The sequence below is a fragment of the Asterias rubens genome, chromosome 5 (genome assembly GCF_902459465.1).
Source record: "Asterias rubens chromosome 5, eAstRub1.3, whole genome shotgun sequence".
In the NCBI taxonomy this organism is placed as follows: Eukaryota; Metazoa; Echinodermata; class Asteroidea; order Forcipulatida; family Asteriidae; genus Asterias; species Asterias rubens.
In genome coordinates this window covers 13,426,212-13,450,143 of record NC_047066.1, presented here as the reverse complement: position 1 = coordinate 13,450,143, position 23,932 = coordinate 13,426,212, and the positions used below count along the sequence as shown (strand labels likewise).

The following is a 23,932-nucleotide window of genomic DNA, read 5'->3' as shown; positions in this document are numbered from 1 at the left end:
CCAAGCAAAACAAAGAGAAAATGCAGTGTATAAAACACGGGGTCTCTATAGGTCATGCTTAGCGGGAAAGACACTCATGATGAATGCGAGCGCACTCAAGTGACACATACATACATGTACCTATATTTTCCGAAACAAAATCCAAAACGTGGCTGATGTGAACGGATACGGTTATCATCAGTATACTGTATCCGCACGCTAGCGAAACCTCTCTATTGAGCCTCTACACGTACATGTAGTAAGGTATATACTGTCACACTATTTTGTTCATTTTGTTTATTCTTTCTTCTTTATAGGCCATGTCTTTCAGACACGTTGTAACATGCTTGTAGGCCTAATTTCTAAATGACATGGTAGATTTTCCAATATACATTGGGGGGTATCAAAGAAAGTCCAAACTTGTGAGAGGTTTTCCGGTGCTTTGGCTTTTATTCTAGACACCTTATGGTCCATAAATTACATTCAACAGTTTTCATTAGCTGTGTTCAAACGGATGGTCAATTAAATACAGCATGCACAACACTAGTATGAAACTTTCAGATTTAAAACAAAATTTTGCAGTGCCCAATTTTAAAGCTCTGCTTACTGCCGAATCCTGCATAGGATCACCGATCTCTGCTTATTTTGCAAGCGCCCAAATTCTGCGCTAGCTGTGTGAGCATGATGTGTGTAACATGGAGATTCTTTGCTTTAAAAAGTAAGCAGAGCAATGCATATTAGGCATGGAACGAATTACACATGAAAGATTATACAATACAGCCTAGTACCAACAAATGTAAATGCAGCATCAATCTACAAACAAATTGTTAAAGGATCAGAAACTCTCAACCCAAAGGGGGAACAACACAGTTAAGTAAAGAAAGACAACAAAGTAAAAGCTGGCTACAGTGTATACACACAAAAATAAGTACGGACTGTACAATGTACACGTATGCTTACATACACCTAAACAAGTGAGTCTCTAATTTATTTTGAAAGCCCCAGCAATTAAAGTTTTTAACAACAAATATTGGTAAAATTTTCATTCCCAACGAATTTCCATTTAGGTTTTGGATTAAATTAAACCAGAAATGTATACATTCTTGATAAAAAAGCGGAATCAAGCATTTTGAACCTGCTTTTTTTTTTTATTCTGTAAAAAAATTTTTTTTAAGATAATAATAAATATTCATGTATTTCTCACCAAATAAAATGTACCTTGTTGATTTGTGTTGCCTTGGTACACATCCCAAAGTCAATTGTATTTCTTGTGTGACAATGCCCTCGCATTTTAACATGTATGTTAAGGGTCGTACTTTGAGGACACTTTTAAGAGAAAAAAAGATTGCACATTATACATAATAGAACTTTTGCTTACACAACCTTGGCACTGAAATAGTTTAACATACTGTAATACAATGTAAAAGGCTATTAAAGGCCAAGGTCATTAAATTATTTAAAATTGCAATTTTGTTATACCACTAGTACAAAATGTACACTATGTAGCCTAATGTTCATTTGTGTGATCCCCTTTAAGGTTTTTCATAGTAAACATAAATTTGTACAATTTATTGGTTTTGTTTACATTGCAGACCTCAAGTGTTTATAGCTTAAACAGCGGCTACAGAATGCTCAGAAATATTGAATTGTTACATTTTTTTGTCCATAGAAGAACAGAAAAAACATATAACTAGTCTCTTACATGTACATGTACCTCGCGTTAAAACATGGTAAAAATTTTCCTTCTCTGAAATACTCCAAGCCAAAATTCTGAAAAACGTGAGGTCAAACACACCCGCGCGACAAAGGAATCGTGATGTCATCGGCGCTTTTTGATGTGGAAAATAGGGCCCTCAGTTGGCCAGTCCAAATCCAATCCAATTGGTGAAAATCGCCACTGACGCCAAGGGGTCATTGCAACGTGTAAGCTAGCGAGCTGTGCACGCCGTGTTAGCATGGCCAGTTGGGCTGAAAACACGGGCAAAATTTTGCTTGGTTGAAGCCGTGCTGTCTAATAATTTCATTGAAAATTACTGAACCTTTTATGATTTTTTTGTTGTTGAACATTAGTATAATGATAACTCTTAATTTCTTCAATACCTCTTCATTTTTTTTTTTAGTCTTTAAGCAAAAATTTGTATCAAGGAAACTTGTATGACAGCAAACTTGTACTGCGTTATTTGTATCGCTTTTAAATCATTTCGGGCTAAATGGGTCCAAGCTCCATGGTCCAAGTAACTGCTTTGAACTGGCCTAATATTGCCCCAGAAACATTTTTTTAGAGTTTAATGATGTGTATTTGTTTTAAATTCAAATACAAACCTTGTCAAACCATGGAGGTAGAAATAGCTCCATGGTCAAACTGGCATATGACTAAAGTGCCACAAAAACGAAGGATTGACATAATATTGTAAATTGAACTGTGCCAGTCGTTATTGAAAAACACAAATCAAGTAGACTTGGTTGTAATCTGTTTGAAATGATTCATGTGTTATTTGTTGTTTGCATCTTCTTTGTTACAATGTTTGGTCATTATTACAAACAAGGAGCAAAAATAGTGGACGTCGATCACCTTTACAATATCTGTGCTTTAAAGCCTCTCATTTTCGAGTTGAAAACAAAACAAAAATTAAATCAAAATAGTTTACTTGTAACAGAGAAATAGGTACCCAAAAAGAGCACCTTCAGTAGCCAGAGCTTCCAGGGCCCTTGGGGGGGGGGGGGCTGAGACAGACTTGTCTTGACACAATGTTTCTATTTTTTGTAGTGATTTTAGGTTGCACTCACACTTTTTCAGTTTGCACTCCCACTTTCCAAATTCCTGGCTAAGACACTGGGTCATATCATTATAATAGATAAGCCGTTTTTTAACTCTCGGTTGAAAAAGCCACGCGGCAGAGAAGCGATCTTGACTTGAATTATTTATTACTAAAATGCAAATTTTAAGCGTAAAAGTGCTTTCTCTTTGGCCAAAAAAAGGTAATAGTTAAAATATTGAGATTATCCGGTAACTGCCGTTCAAATTTTTCTAGGGGTGAGTTTGATTAGTCAATTAGTGTCATCGTTGTGATTTTTGTTTGCAAGATGATGGCAGTGTGATTCACTGATCCCTGATTGTGTGTATTGGTACTTTTATGCCACTGGTTGCTTACACACTGCTGGTGCTTGGGACATACCATCACATGGCCCATCAGCCCAGCCTGTAGTAGACCACAGCATAACACAATTCCCAGCAGTTCCTCTACTAGGCTGCCCCTCTCCCCAACTCCTGAATTCAACATCAGTTGCTCCATCCTTGCACTCCCAGGTGCCTTTAAAGACAAGGATAGACAACACATAGGAATAGTTGTTTATCACACAAAAAACAGTTAGTTTAAAAAATTGGAAAAGGACTCTTAAGGGTGCTACAAATGTATGTCACCTGTTTTTCAGAGTGTCACCATTTGCACAAAAAACACCAAATAAATATATATTAAATGTGTCTAAGTGATAAAATTTAACCATTCAAATAAATGGTGCACGAAATGTTAGCGACCTGATGACTAGCAAGCAGTCATTTATGAAGGCTAAAATGGAAAACTAGATTACGTTTAAATCATCAATATGGGAAACATCAGCCAATCAGAGAGCAATATTGTGGGATATGTGGGTCATGTTAAATCCAGCGATAAAGTTTGTGGGTTGTTTTTTATGTTGTTCACCAAATTGTGCATTGTACAGGATACTCCAAGATCAAGCAAGATCAAGGTTGTTTGAATACACAGTGTGGTTGAACAATGTGAAGTTGAAAAACACATTGGGAAACAAAACCATCATTAACAACTAGACATTGAGCTCTCTTTATATGGTCGTTTGCCTTGCCTACACAATGTGTAATTACCATCTTTTTTATCTGATGTGTCCAGACACTTGTGACTTTAGTGTATCAAAATATATTTAGCACTCACCTTCTTCTTGAATATCATTGCAGTCAATCCAAATGGCAAGTGCAAATTTCTGGAGGTGTGACTGCTCCTCCAGAGTATTTGGGGTGGCCATCACGCCCCCAATCTCAATGCATTTATTTTTTGCATTAGCCCATTCAAGGCGCTCAATAACCTTGTAGCAGTGATTTTTCCACTTGCCCCATCCTGCGGGACAAGTTTCTTTTGCAGCTCTACGGAGACATCTCCCATTAGCTTTGTTCAAGTGTTGACTTAGCGCGCAGAAAAGTAAAATGCTGACCTTCAGCGTATGGAGCATTGCCATTATTGTTACTTTGTAAAAGTGTAGGTTTTTTTTCCAAATTCAAAAGATTTCTTCAAAATTACACCAATAGTTGTTTCGAAGAAAATAAAAACCGGTCGTCTCAAAGCGAAACCGAAGCACAATCTGTCAGTAATTTATTTGTTACTGGTCGTCACCTCAGATTTGAAAGGACTTTTTTGCAAAGTAATACCTCTTCGGTTTACTATTGTTGCCATTTATTGATTATCAGCGCAAGTACCCTTGGCTTGTCATGCGGGATTGTGTGTCGATGCCTGTCTCCATTAACGGAAGGGTGGTCTCCCACAAGAAATTCAGTCAGTTAAAGGTTACAGTTTTGCATCAGTATGAGTCGGATATTTTTTCAAATAGTCAAGCCTCTAAAGCAACCCATAGCAATTGCCATGGTGCCCTTTGCGAAATTCCAACACGAATTCAAATTTTCCTCATAGAAGTCCTACTTATCACAGGACAATTGTTGTGCCCCTTCAAGAGCGAAATTTGTGACAGAAACCATGTATACTGTATGCTTCTACTGAAGAAAAAGTTACTTAATTCATTTGTGGTTTTCAAAAGGTTTTGTTTTAAAACCACCCTCAGATTTTCATCAAAAGTCGTCGGAAAAGAAAAAGTCAATATTTTCAGTCAATTTATTGTTATAATGAAATGAGAGTTATGAAAACATAAAATCAACTCAAATTATTTAAATTATTAACCTGCATGTATTTCATGCTATCTTTCAGTTTTAGAAAGACAGTAATTTCCAAGTTGATCTTTTAACTTAAGCCCACACATCGATGTTAATGTTTTCTCAGCAAGTATTACTGCTGCAACTTTTCACATGTGACTCTTAAAACTTTTTGTTATAACTTGTTTATAAATCCAACGCAACCCATTACGAAAAGTACGCTGTACAATGTGCGCAAACATGTAGCACACAGGGAGTCAGCTGTCTGTGTAACATTAATTGCACAGCTGAAATTTTGTCCACAACGCCGGGCAGGAGGGGGGTCATATGGGAACGTGCTACTGAACTACGAGTATGTAATTGTGTTATTAGTTTAGAGACTTTTAAAAAGCTTTTTCCCAATAAAAAACATGATTTTATGTGCCGCGCTCACACAGTTAACGGTAAACACGTGACATATGGTGAGCAAATGTTCAGAAGTTTTTGCTACAGATGTGTTTCGGGTTGAGAAACCAGTGCAAGTAGCACATCTTTAATAATCTGTTCCATCATGGCTTATTAATAACTACCCAAGGTTGAGTCTTACATAAAGCAGGTAATGGCTAAGTAGGACACTGGATTGACTGTCGCTGTCAACTGCAGCCTTGGTTTGCAGGGTTGTAACTCGGTCAAGCAATCTAATCCAAGTCTAAACGATTTGGTGTTATAGGGTGACGTAGGAGAGGAGGGTACACCATTGGTGAAATGGCGTCACTTTCTGGGAAAGCCTTAATCTATGAGGGCCTAATCTTGAATTTGTAAACCTCGGACAGTTTATCCATTCTGATTGGTCGAGAGGGCATCATGTGGCTATTTTAAAACATGAGAAACGTTTAAACATAGGCGTGGCACACATGGTGAAGCATCTCGATAATTTTCGTGAAATGCAATTAACTACCATACCAGTACTCGATTTAAAATCTGTTTGCATGCGTCCTTGTACACATTCATTGAGCATCAGTGTAATTTTGACCCTTCCGAAACAAAGCCTGGAAATTTGAAAGATATAGACAATTTTCAGATATATTTTTACAGACTTTCCAACTTTGATACCCTTTTAAGACACTGGACACTATTGGTAATTGTCAAAAACTAGTTTTCTCACTTGGTTTATCTCAACATACATTGTATGCACACAATAGGCCTAACGAAACTTTGAAAATTTGAACTTAAGTTGCAAAATAATAATGAGAAAAAACACCCTTGTCACTCAAAGTTGTGTTCTTTCAGACGCTTGATTTCGGGACCTCAAAATCTGATTCTGAGGAGTCGGGAGAAAAAATACATCAGGGCCCACTTGCATAGCTCTGCTTACTGCCGAATTCTGCAGCACCATTCTTCACTGTGTGTGTGAGTGAAGAATGCCCAGTAACATGGAGAATGCAAACGCACTTGAGCAAAAAATTCCCTGCTTACCCTTGAGATAATATTTATGCCTGACATAAGCGCAGAATTCCCTGTTTCCGTAAGGTCTTTCTCATCAAAGAAATTATATCTTGCTGATGTGTGTTGCCTTTTTGTACATCCCAAAGTCAATAGTATTTCTTGAGTGATAATGCCCTCTTGTGATAACATGTATACTATTTCCGTAAGCGCGATTCTTTGCTGAAGAGTGAGCAGAGCCACAAAACTGTGTCCAGATCAAAAGTCATTTAAAATGCACACAATACAGCCCTAAAAAAAATTGTACCAACTACATACAGAAGCAGAATCAAACTACTAACAACCAAAGCCAAAACCCTTATCCAAAGGGGGAACAATAACTACACCTTCTTATTAAACACAGTGAAGAATAAGAAGATCGTAAAAGCTAGCTATGCACATGAAAATAAGTACAGACTGTATGCCTACCTAAACAATTGAGTCTTTAACTTAGCCTTGAAAGTCTCAGCAATTTAAGTGTGAAAGACACTGGACACTATTGGTAATTGTCAAAGACCAGTCTTCTCACTTGGTGTGTCTCAACATACACACCAAATAACAAACCTGTGAAAATTTGAGCTCAATCGGTCATCGAAGTTGCGAGATAATAATGAAAGTAAAAACACCCTTGTCATACGAAGTTGTGGGCTTTCAGATGATTGATTTGGAGACCTCAAATTCTAAATCCGAGGTCGCAAGATCAAATTCGTGGAAAAATACTTCTTTCTCAAAAAACTACGTCATTTCAGAGGGAGCCGTTTTTCACAATGGTTTATACTATCAACAGCTCCCCATTACTCGTTACCAAGTAAAGTGTTATGCTAATAATTATTTTGAGTAATTACCAATAGTGTCCACTGCCTTTAAGGCCAATCAGTGAAATTTTTGTTTTTTAATTAAATCGAAGTTGAAGTTTATGTTGTTAACTCTTTCAGTGCCCGCTAGTTTTTTACCTAAAATATCTAGCTTTTTGATTTAGTTTGAAATTCTGTATATTATATTTAAGAAAAGAAAAAAAGTTCTTTCTCATCAAAGAAAATATATCTTGCTTATTTGTGTTGCCTTTTGGTATATCCCAAAGTCATTAGTGATTCTTGAGTGATAATGCCCTCTCGTGATAACATGTGTACTATTGGTTGTACATTACATGTATATGTATACTTTTGATTGATGAAACTGTTTTAGTACATAAAAAAGATTGTAGGCCTACATGTTTGGTTATGGCACTTTCAATATTACATGAAATAAACTGCTCACAAAAAGTTAGGAAACTTTTTACAATAAAAACAAATGTTATATCATTTATTACTCTGTTTGTATTAAGTTATATATCAATGCAAAGCTGAACTGTTCCTCTTTAAAATGATACCACAATTGCAATGATGACCTGTTGCTGAAATTGGCTACATGAATGACAATGAGGCAAAGTCACAAATCAAATGCGCCAAAATTACCGTCATCTGTACTAAACAGTCAATAGGTAATGATCAATAATCAAACCGGTAAAGCTTCAGAACCATGAATGTTTTACAAACAGATTTGCACCAGTGAGAGCACCGCACACAATTACCCCCCCATCTCATGAAAAACACCTTGTTTGGGTATTCGCAAGACTCAACTGAACTTCTTGTTTCTATTTAAAGTGGTTTAAGATCAGTAAGTTGCCTTGCTTGCTTGAATTACAGTGTCAATTGCTTTTCATACAGTTTCTAATTTTGGCACATTCGATGTGTGACTCTGTCTCTTTCTCACTGATGTGGCCAAGTCCAGCAACACGTAATCATTGCAAAAGTGGTGCCATTTTAAAGTAGGAACACTTCAGCTTTACATTGGTATAAGACAAAGAGAGTAATACATAATCAAAATAAACTTGATAGAAAAAAGTTTCCTAACTTCTTGTGAGCAGTTTAGATGACACATGGTTGTTTAGATGACACTATTGGTAATTACTCAAAATAATTTATCATCTCACAACTCTGACGACCAATCGAGCTCAAATTTTCACAGATTTGCTAGGCTATTTTATGCATATGAAAGAAGTAATTTTCCACAAATTTGGTTTTGAGACCTCAAGTTAAGAATTTGAGGTCTCGAAATCAAGCATAGAAAAGCACACAACTTCGTGTGACAAGGGTGTTTTTTTCTTTCATAGTTATCTCACAACTAGGATGACCAATCGAGCTCAAATGTTCACAAGTTTGCTAGGCTATTTTATGCATATTGTTTATATACACCAAGTGAGAAGACTGGTCTTTGACAATTACCAATAGTGTCTACTGTCTTTAACACAGCTATCAAATCCACACATTTAATATTTACAATTTCGTCATACTACCAGTTTAAAGTAAAACATTGAAAATGCACCGGTTTTCTCAAACAATGTGCCCGTTATCAATTGAATTATTACATGCTGTATCAGGATCCATGGTGTTTTGTGTGTCCGAGAGGGAAAATGGCACCCAAGGCACTGCCAAGTGTGCCATTTGCCCCCGAGGGCTACAATACCTATGGGCCCCCGTCACAGCGTGCAACAATTGTTTTGTTAAACCTTGGTAACATTATTATTCCTCTTCTCAAAGTTCTCTTGTCATTTCCAACATTATTATGGCGGAGTATGCAGTGGTTTGATAAGTAGATGAAACAATTCCTTACTGTTCCCTCGAACTTGGAGTTGTTTCATACAAAGCGCTTGGAATCAACCAACGATTGGAACGATCAAGGTAGCGTACACTGGTAAACAAAACAAAACCCTTGCCCTGTGCGTTATGAGTAGCGCGCATCGTTAGCCATGGTACATTTATTTTTGTATCATATCACATGATTGATTCTCCACCAATAAAACTTCACAATTCTGTTATATAATAATCCTAAATGTTTGAGGGCCCAGTGAGCCAAGGACTTCTCTTTGCTTTCCATTGTTTTAATTTTGGATACTTGTTTTAGGGTTTTCTTTCCCCTACAAAATGAAATCCCCTAATTTGACAAATTCACAATTGGCCATTTGCGAGTTAGATTTGAATTATGTCTGGTACAATGACTCGTTTAGTTACAATGCACCGCTTACATTTTAATTCCTCAGACTATCGAGACAGTTGTTACGCCACGTGACTGGGGGCAAGCTTTTGTCTAGCAACCTCCAGGATGAGCAAACCCTGGTACCATTGTGCAATACACATCCTAACGGTCTCGTACATAACTTGTACGCAAAAGCTTGCCCCTAATCCTGGGCGTAGTAACTGTCTCGATAGTCTGAGGAATTCAAATGTAAGGGGTGAATTGTAACTAAGCAAGTCATTGTACCAGACATGCCAGACAATATTCAAATCTAACTCGGATGGGATTCAAACCCACGACCCTTGCCATTCTAGAGCAGTGTCTGACCAACTAGACCACCAAGATTGCCCTGTAGCTAGAGACAGTTTGAATCCTATATTTTAACAGCAGGTACAGCATCTACATGTATTTAAGAGATGTTAAATTTGCATCTTGGTTTAAGAATATTAATTTTTGTTTTACCCTTTTCACAGATAGGGTCAAAGTTTTTTTGTGTGGCGATGACCCTTCTGGTTTTAAACAATTGTCTAAGACCACGACCGTTTAAACTTGATCACAGGGTCAAAGTTTTTTGGGCTCGGCGATGACCCTTCCGGTTTTAAACAATCATCTAAGACCACTGCCGTTTTTACTTGATCACAGGGTCAAAGTTTTTTTTGGCTCGGCGATTAAAACTTGATCACAGGGTCAAAGGTTTTTTTTGTGTGGCGATGACCCTTCCGTTTTTCAACAATCGCATAAGACCACGGCCCTTTAAACTTGAGCACAGGGGAGTAGTTTTATTTTGCGCGACGATGGCCCTTTTTGCAGTAGATTTTCTTTTTTTGCTTGGCGATGACCTTTTGGGTTTTAACAATCGTCTAAGACCACAGTCACTTTAAACTTTATCACAGGGGCGTAGTTTTTTGTAGACAATGACACTTCCAGTTTTAAACAATTGTCTAAGACAACATCACCTATTCATTTATTCCCTTATTTAAAAAACCTAGGTATTAGGTCACCTTCCCATTGAATGATTCACCATAAGCGCTTTTCCACACTGCATCTCCTACCCCCGTTGAATGGAATACAGCCCTGGGGAGGCCACAGAACTTTTTTTTACACCACTAAGGCCAAATTTCATAGAGCTGCTAAGCACACAAATTTGCTTCATGGCATGAAATTTCTTCCTTGATAAAAAACAAGATCGCCAGCCAAATTTGTTGCTTCTTACTGGTATATGTTGTTGTTTACTTGTCCTCAAAATCATGTGGAAATTCTGTTTTTATCAAGGGAGAAATTTCATGCTAAGCAAATTGTTGTGCTTAGCAGCGCAATTGGGCCCTGGTAAAATACCCTGGTGCACTTTCACACTGTGTAGCTGTTTCAAATTCTGGTTGCAGGTTTTAAAGGCAGTGGACACTGTTGGTAATTACTCAAAATAATTATTCGCATAAAACATTTCTTGGTGACAAGTAATGGGGAGAGGTTGATTGTTTAAAACATTGTGATAAACGGCTCCCTCTGAAGTGCCATAGTTTTCGAGAAAGAAGTAATTTTCCAGGAATTTGATTTCGAGACCTCAAGTTAAGAACTTGAGGTCTCGAAATCAACCATCTAAACGCACACAACTTCGTGTGACAAGGGTGATTTTTTCTTTCATTATTATCTCGCAACTTTGATGACCGATTGAGCTCAAATTTTCACAGACTAGTTATTTTATGCATATGTTGAGATACACCAACTGTGAAGGCTAGTCTTTAACAATTGCCAATAGTGTCCACTGGCTCTCAAAGAATATTCCATGGTATTACTAAATACCCCTACTCAAGAGCAGGGGGGGCTATTCCCCAGGGGTATGCCCATTTGCCGGGGCAGACCAGGGGTAAAGAGATCATAATGTGAAAGGCTGATTGATTCCCGGGGGCAACTGGGCAATAAAAAGTAGTGTTAAAGCCATTGGACACTTTCGGTAAACAGTATTGTCCAAAGGCCCACACTTTGTGTATCACAACTTGTATATAAAAAAACAAATCTGTGAAAGGCTCAATCGGTCATCGTAGTCGGGAGAAAATAACGGGAAAAATAACGGGAAAGCCCACTCTTGTTTCTGCTTGTTTCGCCGTGTCATGACATTTGTTTATAAAATAAATCTGTAATTCTTGATATTGAGAATTGATAATTTGTTTAATGTTTTCTCAAAAAGTAAAGCATTTCATGGAATAATATTTCAAGAGAAGTCTTTCGCTCACCATTACCTTCTGTGAACCCATTAAGTTGTTTGTAAATCTGTGAATTTATTATTTTTTTTTTTTCCTGTTCCGAAAGTGTCCAATGGCTTTAAAAGGGCTATATAAGTCGCTTACTCTCTAGTATGTGCCCACCGGAGTGTATGGTTGGATAGGCTGTTTGCATACTGTTTTGAGGTCGATATCACAAGGTACATCAAACCAGTTTCCTTGATTAGGCATGAACACACAGTTCTCTCCTTGACCTTCATTATTAGGCTCTGAATTGTACCAATTTCTGTATGGAATTTCAGTCACTCCATCGGTGCAATTCCACACTCCTACGAGAAATCGAAAGATTTCAGAACTGCTTAAAGGATTTGGGTACTTTTTCAAAATGTCCATAGATTTACATTAAACTTACAGGGTTTGAAGATAATGATAGTGGAAAGCTTCCTTTCAAATATTACTTACTGAGGTGCTGTAGTTTTTGAGAAATGAGTAAAAGAATGTAATGGAAATACGTTTGTAAATGATTAAAACAATTTTCGTCTCATGAGACGAAAACTATTTTCATGACATTGTTTTACTCATTTCCCCAAAACTACAGCACCTCAGCACATAATATTTTCAGGGAAGCTTTCTACTATCATTATCTTCAAACTGTGTAAGTTTAGTGTAAATCTGTGGACATTGTGTTTTTTGTCCTACAAAAGTTACATAGACCCTTTAAAGGCACAAGGGTCGATTTCACAAGGAGTTTGGACTTGTTCTAACTTAGGACTAGTCCTAGGTTAGGATGAACTAAGACTAGTCTTAACTCTTTGTGAATACTGGACACCTTTGCAAATTATCAGAGACCAGTATTCTCACTTGGTGTGTCCCATCTTATATGCATTAAATAACAAATCTGTAAAAATTTTGACTCAGTTTGGTCATTGAAGTTGTTGCAAGAGAAAAATGAAAGAAAAAACACCCTTGTTGCACAAATTTGTGTGCTTTCAGACGCCTAATAAAAGGCTTCAGGCCTGAAGCCTTTCAGTGAGAAATTACCTCTTTCTCAAAACTATGTTACACAGTACTTCAGAGGGAGCCGTTTCTCACAATGTTTTATGCTATCAACAGCTCTCCATTGCTCGTTACCAAGTAAGTTTTTATGCTAACACTTATTTTGAGTAATTACCAATAATGTCCAGTGCCTTTAAAGGCAGTGGACACTTGGTAATTACTCAAAATAATTATCAGCATGAAACCTCAATTGGTAACGAGTAATGGGGAGAGGTTGATAGTATAAAACATTGTGGCTCCCTCTGAAGTGACGTAGTTTTCGCGAAAGAAGTAATCTTCCATGTATTTTATTTCGAGACCTCAGGTCTCGAAATCAACCATCTAAAAAGCACACAACTTTGTGTGACAAGGGTGTTGTATGATGAGATACACCAAGTGAGGTCTTTGACAATTACCATTAGTGTCCACTGTCTTTAAGCACCAAAAACAAACTGAGCACAAAACTATTTTGCTTCTCAGAAAATTTTAACATGCAAAAAAAACAGGGTTCTCCACAGGGTTAACTTATGTCCGGGTGCTAAACCAATCCTGCACTATATTCAAATTGTGCAAACCGTTCTTGCACTTTTGTCAAGTTGTGCAAATACATGTAGTTCATGCACGATCCCATATTGCGCAAATTATTCCTGCACTATCGGCAAATTGCGCAAACAATTCATGCACGATTGACAATTGCACATTCTATTCCTGCAAGATCGACTGATTGTGCAGATATTTTTGGGAAATCATTTCAGCACGAAGAATTAACCACTGATCCTCAACTGAAAATCCACTTTGTGCCTGATCGCCCTATAAAAAAAGCGAGTTTCAGATTTGCGTCCGGGTATTTTTCTATCTCATCGGTCTCCTACATTGTAATACCACAAAGACTTGATTTCAAGTCTGAGACTGCGGTTATTTCTCTGCATTAGCATTAAGAATTCCCCCGTAGATTTGCTAGCACGCTCAAACTCGCTCTGATGAAAAACCCCAAAATGTAGACAGGCTGATAGGGTGGCATGGTTGGCGTGTGCGTAAAGCGCTCGCCTCTCACCAAGGTCACCCCGGTTTGATTCCCTGCCGGGGCCATACGTATGTGAGTTGAGTTGTGCGTTGGTTCTCTGCTGTGCCACGAGGGTTTTCCAGACCATCCGGTTTTTCTCCCTCGAGAAAAATCAAACACTTTCGATCTTGGCTGTGCTCCGTGGTCATATTGGGTTGATGTGGCTGGCAGTCAGAGGCGCCCTTGCACGCCTGCTCCTCGAACTTGTTGTAGTCGCGTCCTTCGCAATTCTGCTCTTAGCTGCGAGTAAGGATGAGTAGCCCCCCAAATTATTTATTATTTAAATTATTTTATGTGACACAGATAAAATGCACGCGATATGCCGTTACGAAATAGCTGATTTCTGGGTACCAGTCCCCAGTCTACGATTTCGTCCGGGCGCTACATTTTTTGTCCGGCACATTGAAGTGGTATTATGAGAATTTTGTCCGGGCGCAATGCCCGGACAAAACTGCGTGTGGAGAACCCATGTTCAGGACCAACTTGGTCCTAGAGGTTTGAATAAGCGCAAATCTTGCCCAGTCTTATAAAAAGTGAAGCATTATTATTCAGTTGAAAAACACAAAACCATCAGACTTTACTGGTCAGGTACTGTCATCGTTGGCCGCGGGCCTGTGGTCCACTGTAAATTTCTAACACTGTACAATGTAGAGTTCCTTTTTGGTGGAGATTTTTTTTTGTGGATGGTTGTTTTTGTCAAATAAATTGAATATAATGAGGGAAAAACTTGTAAAGCTTACCTTCTTGCTGTATGTCATTGCAATTGATCCATATGCGTGATGCCAAGGTTCCCATGAATTGACCCTCTTGAAGGGTTTTTGGAGTAGCCATTTTGCCCCCTATCCGTTCACACTCTGCCCGTGCACCGGACCATACTAGCTCGTTCGGGATGGCTTTGTAGCAGCTACCACCCCACAGAGTCCATGCTGATGGGCATGCATCCTTCCTAGGTTTGCATCTCGCAAGAGTGTCGTGACGCCCGCTTGCAAGATAAACCAGTAAAATCACACAAGCTTTCATCAGAGTGGCCATCGTTGTGACAATTTGAACTAAGAGAACTTGAGATCCAAGGATACGGTGAATTAATTTTGTCTGGTGCTGATTTCAAACTGACTAGAATAAGTGTTGTCGTCAGACAATGGGCAACCCACACAATAGCCCTGAGCCAACCAACCACAGGTCTCCTTTTAGGAGAACCAATCAGAGCAGTGACTGACTCTAAACTGAAGCTTCTGAACCCCTATAAGCCAACTTCTCTCACATTTTTTCAGTCTCCTGACGATGACGTGTATGGTTAAAACTACGACTCCCGAGATGATCCCCGGAGCGTTCTAGTTTGGAGAATGGAACGGTCTGAGGATCACCGAGGTTTTAACCACTTGCACAAGTAAAATCAGTCAATATTTGTTAGTCAACACCCCCAACAAACTATTTATCATCCTCGTACACGTAACATTCGTACAACTGATTGGGTTCGAGGTGGGTAAAAAGACGTCTGGGTAATGCACGCGCTAAGACAAATGAAAAGGCAAAACTTTTGTAAGGAGTGTTATAAAGCAAGCTAATTGAAACGTTGAGACCAATTAAAAACACACTCTTACATGTTTTATAAGAGTCGTGCCAGCTTTGTGTTTATATCCTCTTACGGGAGTTTGCAAAGTTCCCTTGATGGGAAAAAAAAGATCATTCATTACAAATAGACAGCATTTAGCAAAACAATGTTCATTAATGCTCGTAGGCTTTATGCTTAAATGTGTCCAAGCCACGACCATATGAATGCAGTTGGTGGTGTCACTGAAAATCTATAGTAGAACGATTCAGATTGTTGGGGGGGGGGGGGTGGTTGCGATAAGATACTTGACACTATCATGATTTTTTTGTGCACATTATTATATTGACTGGCAGGTGGAGATTCCACCAGAAGCTTCGGAGCGCACATCGGTGTGAAATTATTTTCTGTAGAATTCAAATAAGGAAAAATGTGCAATATCGGGTTTGTATCGGGGGCCCAATGTCATACAGCCGCTTAAAAAGTTGCTAAGCACAACTAAATAATGCTGTACCAGAATATGGAAACCAGCCAAATAACCACAGGCCTAATACTTCACGGAGGCAACAAAGGTGATTGCCTCCATGCCCCCTGGTCATTGCCTTGGTGCCCTTGAAATATTTCAGTGGAAATTCACAATTTCCTCGTAGGGTGCCCTTTACCAAGGAGAAAATGCCTTGGTGCCCTCGACCTTTCAAAAACGAAGCATACAGACCTGTAACCATCCCACATGTACATGTACGATTTGTGACCGGTATCCTGGTCATTTTAACTACGCAGAAAATTGAGCTCAAGCAGCTCAATGACATTGGACCTAGGTCACAACTTCCCATTCACAAGTCAATTACTTCAAGTGAAATGGTATTCCTGTAGAATTAAAAGAAGGAGAAATGTGCAGAGGTGGCCTTGTGAAACGGAGCAAAAAAAGCATAATAGATGGCATTAACAATTACTTTGCATCAGGGCCCAATTTCATTGAGCTGCTTAAGTACAAAAAGTAGCTAAGCACAACTCAATATCGATTACTGGAATAATAAGGAAAACAGCCAAATAACCATGTCACTTGTATGATTTTGGACCAGTATTCTGATCATCTAATAAGAGAATCAATGTGTGGTGAAGAGGTTTTAAACTAGTGGCTTTAAACCCGCCGAGGTCTGGTTCTTGATAATTTTACCGAGACGAAGTCGATATTAATCATCAAGAACCAGGCCTCGGCGGGTTTAAACTAGTAGTTTAAAAACGATTCAACACACTTTAATTCCCATTTATAAAAACCTTTACCGTCATAATGTTTAAAAAAAACTGTAAATTTGAGGACGAAATTCTGATACAGTGCTTGCTTTGCCGCTCAACACTCGGATATCGTACGCGATTTGTTTGTTATTTTCTATCCATGTTGATGAGCCAATTTAATAAATGAAACTAACATCTTGTTTCTGCCTCTCATCACAGCTAATCGTAAAAGACTTTATTGTGAATCAGACCAAATGAATCTGCCGCAGATGACATTCACTTTAGTGCATTCGCTCAACTTTTCGAGCTCTTTCACTATGAATAATTGTATGGTTTTGGTCAAGAACAAATTTTAATAACAATTTGTTTAAACATTGTTTCAAAAATAGCCATAACACACTACCTTAAATTTCCACAAGATTCAGAACCCTCAGGGAAAAATTCAGCTTGCTTGGTTAAAATACAAAGTGACGGACGAGGTTAGAACGTCAGAAATCTAAGTTGTGCTGATTCAATGGCTACACATAGGCTATTAAACACTTTTTACTGGTGTAATATCATCCGTTTAAACACCCCAAGTGATGTCCTCTCAACTTATCAAAATGGAGAAATTGCCACAGGTATGTATGAATACTAATGCAAATAACAGGCCGGTTTGTATAAGAAAACATTCCCCGGTGCCTGTATAGATCGGGCTGCAAATTTTCTTGCAGCATTTTTTCGCGCCGGTGATCATACTAGTGGGTTTTGATTTTTTTATTTTCTTTGTATATTTCACCATTTGATTTATTTCATATACTTTTTTGGATCAACGAACACAAGGTAATAAAGTGCAGCTGATGAAGTGTCTTGGCTCAGCGGTTATGAGCACCGAATTCAAACTCTGGTGTTACTGAGCAGCAGAGTGTGGGTTCGAATCCCCAGCCATGACACTTAATTGTGTCCTATAAGCAAGACACTTAACCATTGCTTTGTCCTTCGGATGGGACGTAAAGCCGTTGCTCTCGTGTGTCGTGAAACGCATGTAAAAGAATCCAGTACGCTTATCGAAAAGAGAAGGGGTTCGCCCCAGTGTTCCTGGTTGTGGCTGCTTCATGCGCTGTAGCACCTTGTAAACCCTTATAAGGTGCTACATAGATTGGGTCTCAGAATCCATCACTGCAAAAACCTATCTTTCTGAAAGTTTGTTTATACTCGGCGCCTTGAGTACCTTGTTTGTTAGGTACGTGCGCTATATGAGACTTCGATATTATTATAATTATTATGATTTACGTGTAGGTATAGAATTCTGCAAATGTAGATGGTGTAAGAAGGTAAAGGGGGGGGGTGGCGGGTAAGTGGAGGGACGCAATTAGAGTTACAATACAAATAGCTGTGGCAAGCAACCCATCTTAAGTTGAGAGGAATCTGAGTGCTGTGTGAAATCAATGTTGTCTTCCTGTAGACTATTGCCGAAGAAAGAGAATCATTCTAAAGACATCAGAGAAATAGCAGCAGCACTAGAGCAGACATTCCAAAACAGTGCCAAAAGTAATTTGACATTAAAAACAGCATTGTTAGGTTAAATTACAAGTACAATTAAGTATTTGTACCACAGTCCAACTTTAACAATATTGCAGTGTACCTGTATTTGAATACAGACAGTGATTTCAGTTGAATCAAACGTTTTCTCTTTTACGGTAGAGTAAATATCTGTTGAGATGAGTGTTACACAATTTAATTCCTTATACTTTAAACATTTATACTTTCAAACATTTCGGAGGTGTAATCATCGGGTTTAAAGAACAATTTTACTATGATTGTCAACAAAATACTTGTACTAAATTTCAACTGCTTTTCCACTTCCCGAGTAGTTTTCAATAAAAACAGCATTGTTATGTTAAATTACATCATCATCGAACTTACAAATTTCATTCAACAAACCCTGCCCCTCCCCCCCCAAAAAAAAATATATATATATTTATATATTTATATATATAGTCAATTTTTCTTTGTTCAATCCAAAAATCATTTAAAAATGTACCCAGTCAGTTTCCCTTGTGGTTTATTATTTGATATCTGATAAAAAAAAGTCGCATCCCCTTAAGGTGATCCCCTGTCTGCCGCTTCCCAGGTTGTATCCTTACCCGGGTGTGATCCCTGGCTACACGGCAGTTTGCGGTTTAATGGCTTCTGACAGGCACCCCCGAACAAAGATATTGACAAAATTGGGAGACCACCAACATAGGGCTAGATAGCTCAGTTGGTAGAGCGCCGGCACGTTAAACCGGAGGTCGTTGGTTCAATTCCCGCTCTAGTCAATTTTTCTTTGTTCAATCCAAAAATCATTTAAAAATGTACCCAGTCAGTTTCCCTTGTGGTTTATTATTTGATATATATATATATATATAAAAAAAAGATTCTCATGCCTGGCCATTTCTATTAAACCAAACCTCAAACTACTAATCCATGAAATTTGCTGAACTTATTGATGAAAACACTATTATTAAGGCCAGAAATTAAGGGGAAAGATTGTCAAAAACGCAATTTCACAAACTTCACTTCGCTTGTGGGCCAAGCTGCTACTTAAGTCAATCACATGCCCAATTCTAACCCTAACACGCTGATGTACTTTTTTCAAATTCAACCCCCTCCTTCCCTAGGCTCCCCCCCCCCCCACGCTTCCCCCGCAAAAAATAAATAAATAAATCCTGGTTACGGGCCTGGCCTCATAAGAGGCCGCCCAAGGCAGCCTTTTGCGAGTTTATACAAAGCAGACAATTGTGAAGCAATATTTGCTGCTCAAGCAGGTCTATGAAACTGGACCTTAAGGTCACAACTTCCGATTCACAATTCAATTACTTGAACTTTACGGAGTGCATCAGTGTGAGATGATTTTTCCTGTATAATTCAAAGAAGGGGAAATGTGAAGAGGATGCCCTTGTTTAAATGTGGCGATAAAACCCATAATAGATGGCATTGGGAATTAGTTTTGCATCGGGCCCAATTTCATAGAGCCGCTTAAGCACAAAAAGTAGCTAAGCACAACAAAATAATGCTTACCAGAATAAGGAAACCAGCCAATTAACCATTCCACATGTACAATTTGTGGCCGGTATCCTGCTCACTTATACTAAGCAAACAAATGTGAAGCAATATTAGCTGCTCAAGTATCTTTATGAAATTGGACCTAGCTCACAACTTCCGATTTAAAATTCAATTACTTGAAGTTTATGGAGTGCACAGCGGTGTGAAATGATTTTTCCTGTAGAATTCAAAGAAGGCGGAAATATGGAGAGGATGACCTTGTGAAACATGGCAATAAAACCTTAATAGATGGCATTGACAATTAATAATTTGCATTAAGGTCTAATTGCATAGAGCCGCTTTACCCCAAAATGTAGCTAAGCACAAATTAATAATGCTTTATACCAGAATGAAAAACAAACAAACAGCCAAATAACCATTTCACATGTACAATTTGTGACCGGTATCCTGCTCATTCCAACAAGCTTGCTTCTAGGAGACCTCCCCCACTTAAAGGCACTGAAATCGTTTGGTAATTGTCAAAGACCAGTCTTCTCACTTGGTGTATACCAATATAAGCATAAAATAACAAGCCTGTGATAGTTTGAGCTCAATTGGTCATCGAAGTTGTGAGAAAATGATGACAGAAAAAACACCCTTAGTGGACGAATTTGTGTGCTTTCAGATAGGAATAAAAGACTTCTGGCTAGAAGTCTTTTATTATTTTTGTGAGAAATTACCTCTTTCTCAAAAACTATGCTACTTCAGAGGGAGCCGTTTCTCACAATGTTTTGTACTATCAACAGCTCTCCAATGCTCATTACCAAGTCCGTTTTTAAGTTAATATTAGTTTTGATTAATCACCAAAAGTGTACCTTCCCTTTAATCTATAAAGTTTTCTCTCCTGTAATGTTATACAGATTGAGTGGAAATAAATTGAACTACAGGTATGAACTATGAACTATTTATACTAAGCAGAAAATTGTAAAACAATATTTGCTGCTTAAGCAACTCTAGGAAATTAGGCTCAATTCAATCTATATTTGTTTCAATATTGGTTGGGGAAAAAAAGAGAAAACAAAGTAAGTACATTTATTTTATTATTGTTACTATTTGTTAATTAAAAACATTCAAACATTGCAGCCAAAGGCTGAATTAAATTTAAAATACAGAGATTTATAAAAATAATATAATGAATAGGGTAGATGGCCTTAGCTTTCGATCCAATCCGGACCTTCTTCAGAGGCATAAAACAAGTACAAACAAATACATATCCATTTATAGAAAAAGAGAGGGGGAAAGGGATTAAGGAAAGGATCCAGAAAGAAGCGGGAAAATAACAGCCAATCAAAGTTCCTATTTCAGAAACAATATTGGTGGCTATGAACCAATAGGAGTGGAGTGGCGAGGACAAAGGATGTTTAGAATGAAAGGAAGGGTTACTGGACCATAAAAGTGGTAAAAGTATTGTTCGACAACAATGCAGGGAGACATGAAAGGGTAGGATTAGAGAGCAAGTTGCATCATGATGCAACTAACAATGGTCAATTAATAAGAATAGCAAGATCAAAGGTATGATGATTTTAAAAATAGGTATGAGGGACCTGTGGAAAACCAACTTTAAACTAGGTTAATTTATACTTTATGTACAGAATATATACAACATATAAGTTCTTCGGCAGAAGTGAAGTGGAGGGTAATGAGAAGTTATTTAACACCAGAGATTTATAAAAATAGATATGTTACAAATTACAGAAAAACCATTAAGAAATACAATTTGTTTTAATACATTCAAAATTAAACTGGCTTGTGCCAGTGACTAAATTATAACAAATAATTGCATGGCAAGTCACATAAAAAGAACACAAATCAAGAGCAAAATAGTGCTGAGTTGCTTAGACAAGGGAGGGGATGCAACTATTGTTGTAATGACCAGTCGTACCTTTTTTTTTTAGGGGGGGGGGGGCACATTTTGTTGGCATTACGCAAATTGTTGTTTTTGTTAGGTAGAGTCAGTGCCTGTAATTTTCAGATTTAAACAAGGTCTTACCAAAATTTAACAAATAAGTGACTCAGTGTATCAGTGATTGTACATAGGTTTAAGGCAGTGGACACTATTGGTAATTACTCAAAATATTTATTAGCATAAAACCTTACTTGGTAACGAGTAATGGGGAGAGGTTGGTAGTATAAAACATTGTGAGAAAAGGATCCCTATGAAGTAGCTTAGTTTTCGAGAAAGAAGTAATTTTCCACAAATTTGATTTTGAGACCTCAGAATTAGATGAATCAACTTGCATCTAAAAGCACACAATTTCGTGTGACAAAGTTTTTTCTTCTTTCATGATTATCTCGCAACTTCGACGACCAATTGAGCTCAAATGTTCACGGGTTTGTTATTTTATGCATATGTTGAGATACACCAAGTAAGAAGACTGGTCTTTGACGATTACCAATAGTGTCCACTGTCTTGAATCCATTGGACCCTTTCACAGATTTACAAATAACTTACAGGGTTTACAGAAGCTAGTGGTGAAAGACTTCTCTTGAAATATTATTCCATGAAATGCTTTACTTTTTGAGAAAACAGTAAAACAATATCAATTCTCGATAGCGAGAATTACGGATTTATTTTAAACACATGTCATGACACGGCGAAACGCGCGGATACAAGGGTGGGTTTTCCCGTTATTTTCTCCCGACTCCGATGACCGATTGAGCCTAAATTTTCACAGGTTTGTTATTTGATATAGAAGTTGTGATAAACGAAGTGTGGGCCTTGGACAATTGTTTACCGAAAGGGTCCAATGGCTTGAAAGTCTGATTTCTGATTGTTTTTCCCTCACGAAAAATCAGAAACTAATTGTAGTTAATAGCCTGAAAAGTCTATTAAATCCTACACCATGGGACAGCTCTTTGTACTTGATGGTTGGTTAAGTTCATTGTGTATTAAGTAACTTTTCTGATCAAATTCATCTGTGTGTTGTATAATATTATTATTTTGTGTAAACACTGTCATATAGTGTACATGTACTATTAAGAGTGTACTAAATACTAGTTATTATCATTATTATTTAGTGCCGATGTTTTTGACTCTTTATAATATTGTAAAGCGACTGGTTTGATGTTGGGCACTTTATAAATTCTGCTTAGTGACTTGAATAACCCCTTTGTTGCTATGAAAATGGCCATCTTGCGCGTCTTAAAGCGTACATAAATTAATCACGCAGCAATCCTGGTTTGTATTAATTTTGGTTTTTTTTACCCATACACCGATGTGTGTTAGCACTGTATACTCAGTACTTTCCCGAGTCCTGTGAAAAAAATTCTGCGCATATTACTCGGGTGGGATTCGAACCCACAACCCTTGCAATTCTAAATCAGTGTCTTACCAACTAGACTTCTGAGGTTCGAATCCTATGTTTTGGCAGCGGGTACCGCAACGATAATAAGAGATGTTAAATTTGCATCGCAGATGCTGATTTGTATGGCACACACTCACAGACGCCATTTTGTAGGGCAGGTATTTTAATGGTTACATCAAATTCGATACGGTCTATTACTTTTTATTATTATTACTTTTTTTCTATAGGACCAAATATTAATTCTGTGTGCGTTATTCTCCTCAAATACCAGGTTAGATTTGAAGGACCCGAGATAATGCGAATGTTCTTCAACTGGTTTTACTGGGCAATCAATGTGGGCTCCCTCATCGCGATGGCCGGCATCACCACCCTGCAGCAGAACGTCAACTTCTTCTGTGGTTTCCTCGTGCCTCTCGGATCTCTCGTTCTGGCGGCGGCCATCTTCTTGGTCGGCCGGACGTGGTACCTATCCAGGAAGCCCATGGGCAGTGTGCTGACAAACACAATGAAGATTATCTTTGAGGCGTTCAGGAAGCGGCGAATGCGAGAAGCCGTTTATGCAAGACCAGACAGGTAATGGTCCTGGGTAAAATTTGCTGAGTTTCTCTTAGGGTGAAAATTCTTGGCAAGCATTTGTCATATTTCTTTTTTCCCTAATTTATGTATTTGTTCTTCAGTATTAGTTGCGCTTTCAATACTTATTGTCTGGAAATATGATGTCACCTAACATCACATGGCCAAACGGCCATAAAGGTGAAAGCTAAACTTAAAGAGTCTGGGTACTTTTTGTATGACACAAATTACAATGTCCACAGATTTACATTAAACTTACATGGTTTGAAGATAATGATGTAAATAAGAAAGCTTCTCTTAAAATATTACGTACTTAGGTGGCACTGTTGTTTTTTGAAAAACTAGTAAAACAAGTCAAGAAAATAATTTTTGTCTCAGTGAGACAACAATTATTTTAGCAAGTAAAACTAGTTTTTGTGACATTGTTTTTTGGTCGGCCCTTCTTGGTCGGCCGGTTCC

The 23,932-nt window shown here is 38.0% G+C and overlaps 1 protein-coding gene across 1 annotated transcript in view; it reads left to right on the top strand.

Moving 5' to 3' along the window:
- Positions 1 to 23,932, top strand: part of LOC117290708 (solute carrier family 15 member 4-like) — a 35,796-nt gene that overhangs the window by 4,012 nt on the left and 7,852 nt on the right. The window contains exon 3 of the mRNA XM_033772240.1: positions 23,172 to 23,473. Coding sequence (XP_033628131.1) covers positions 23,172 to 23,473 — 302 coding nt within the window. The remainder of the gene's footprint in view (positions 1 to 23,171; positions 23,474 to 23,932) is intronic.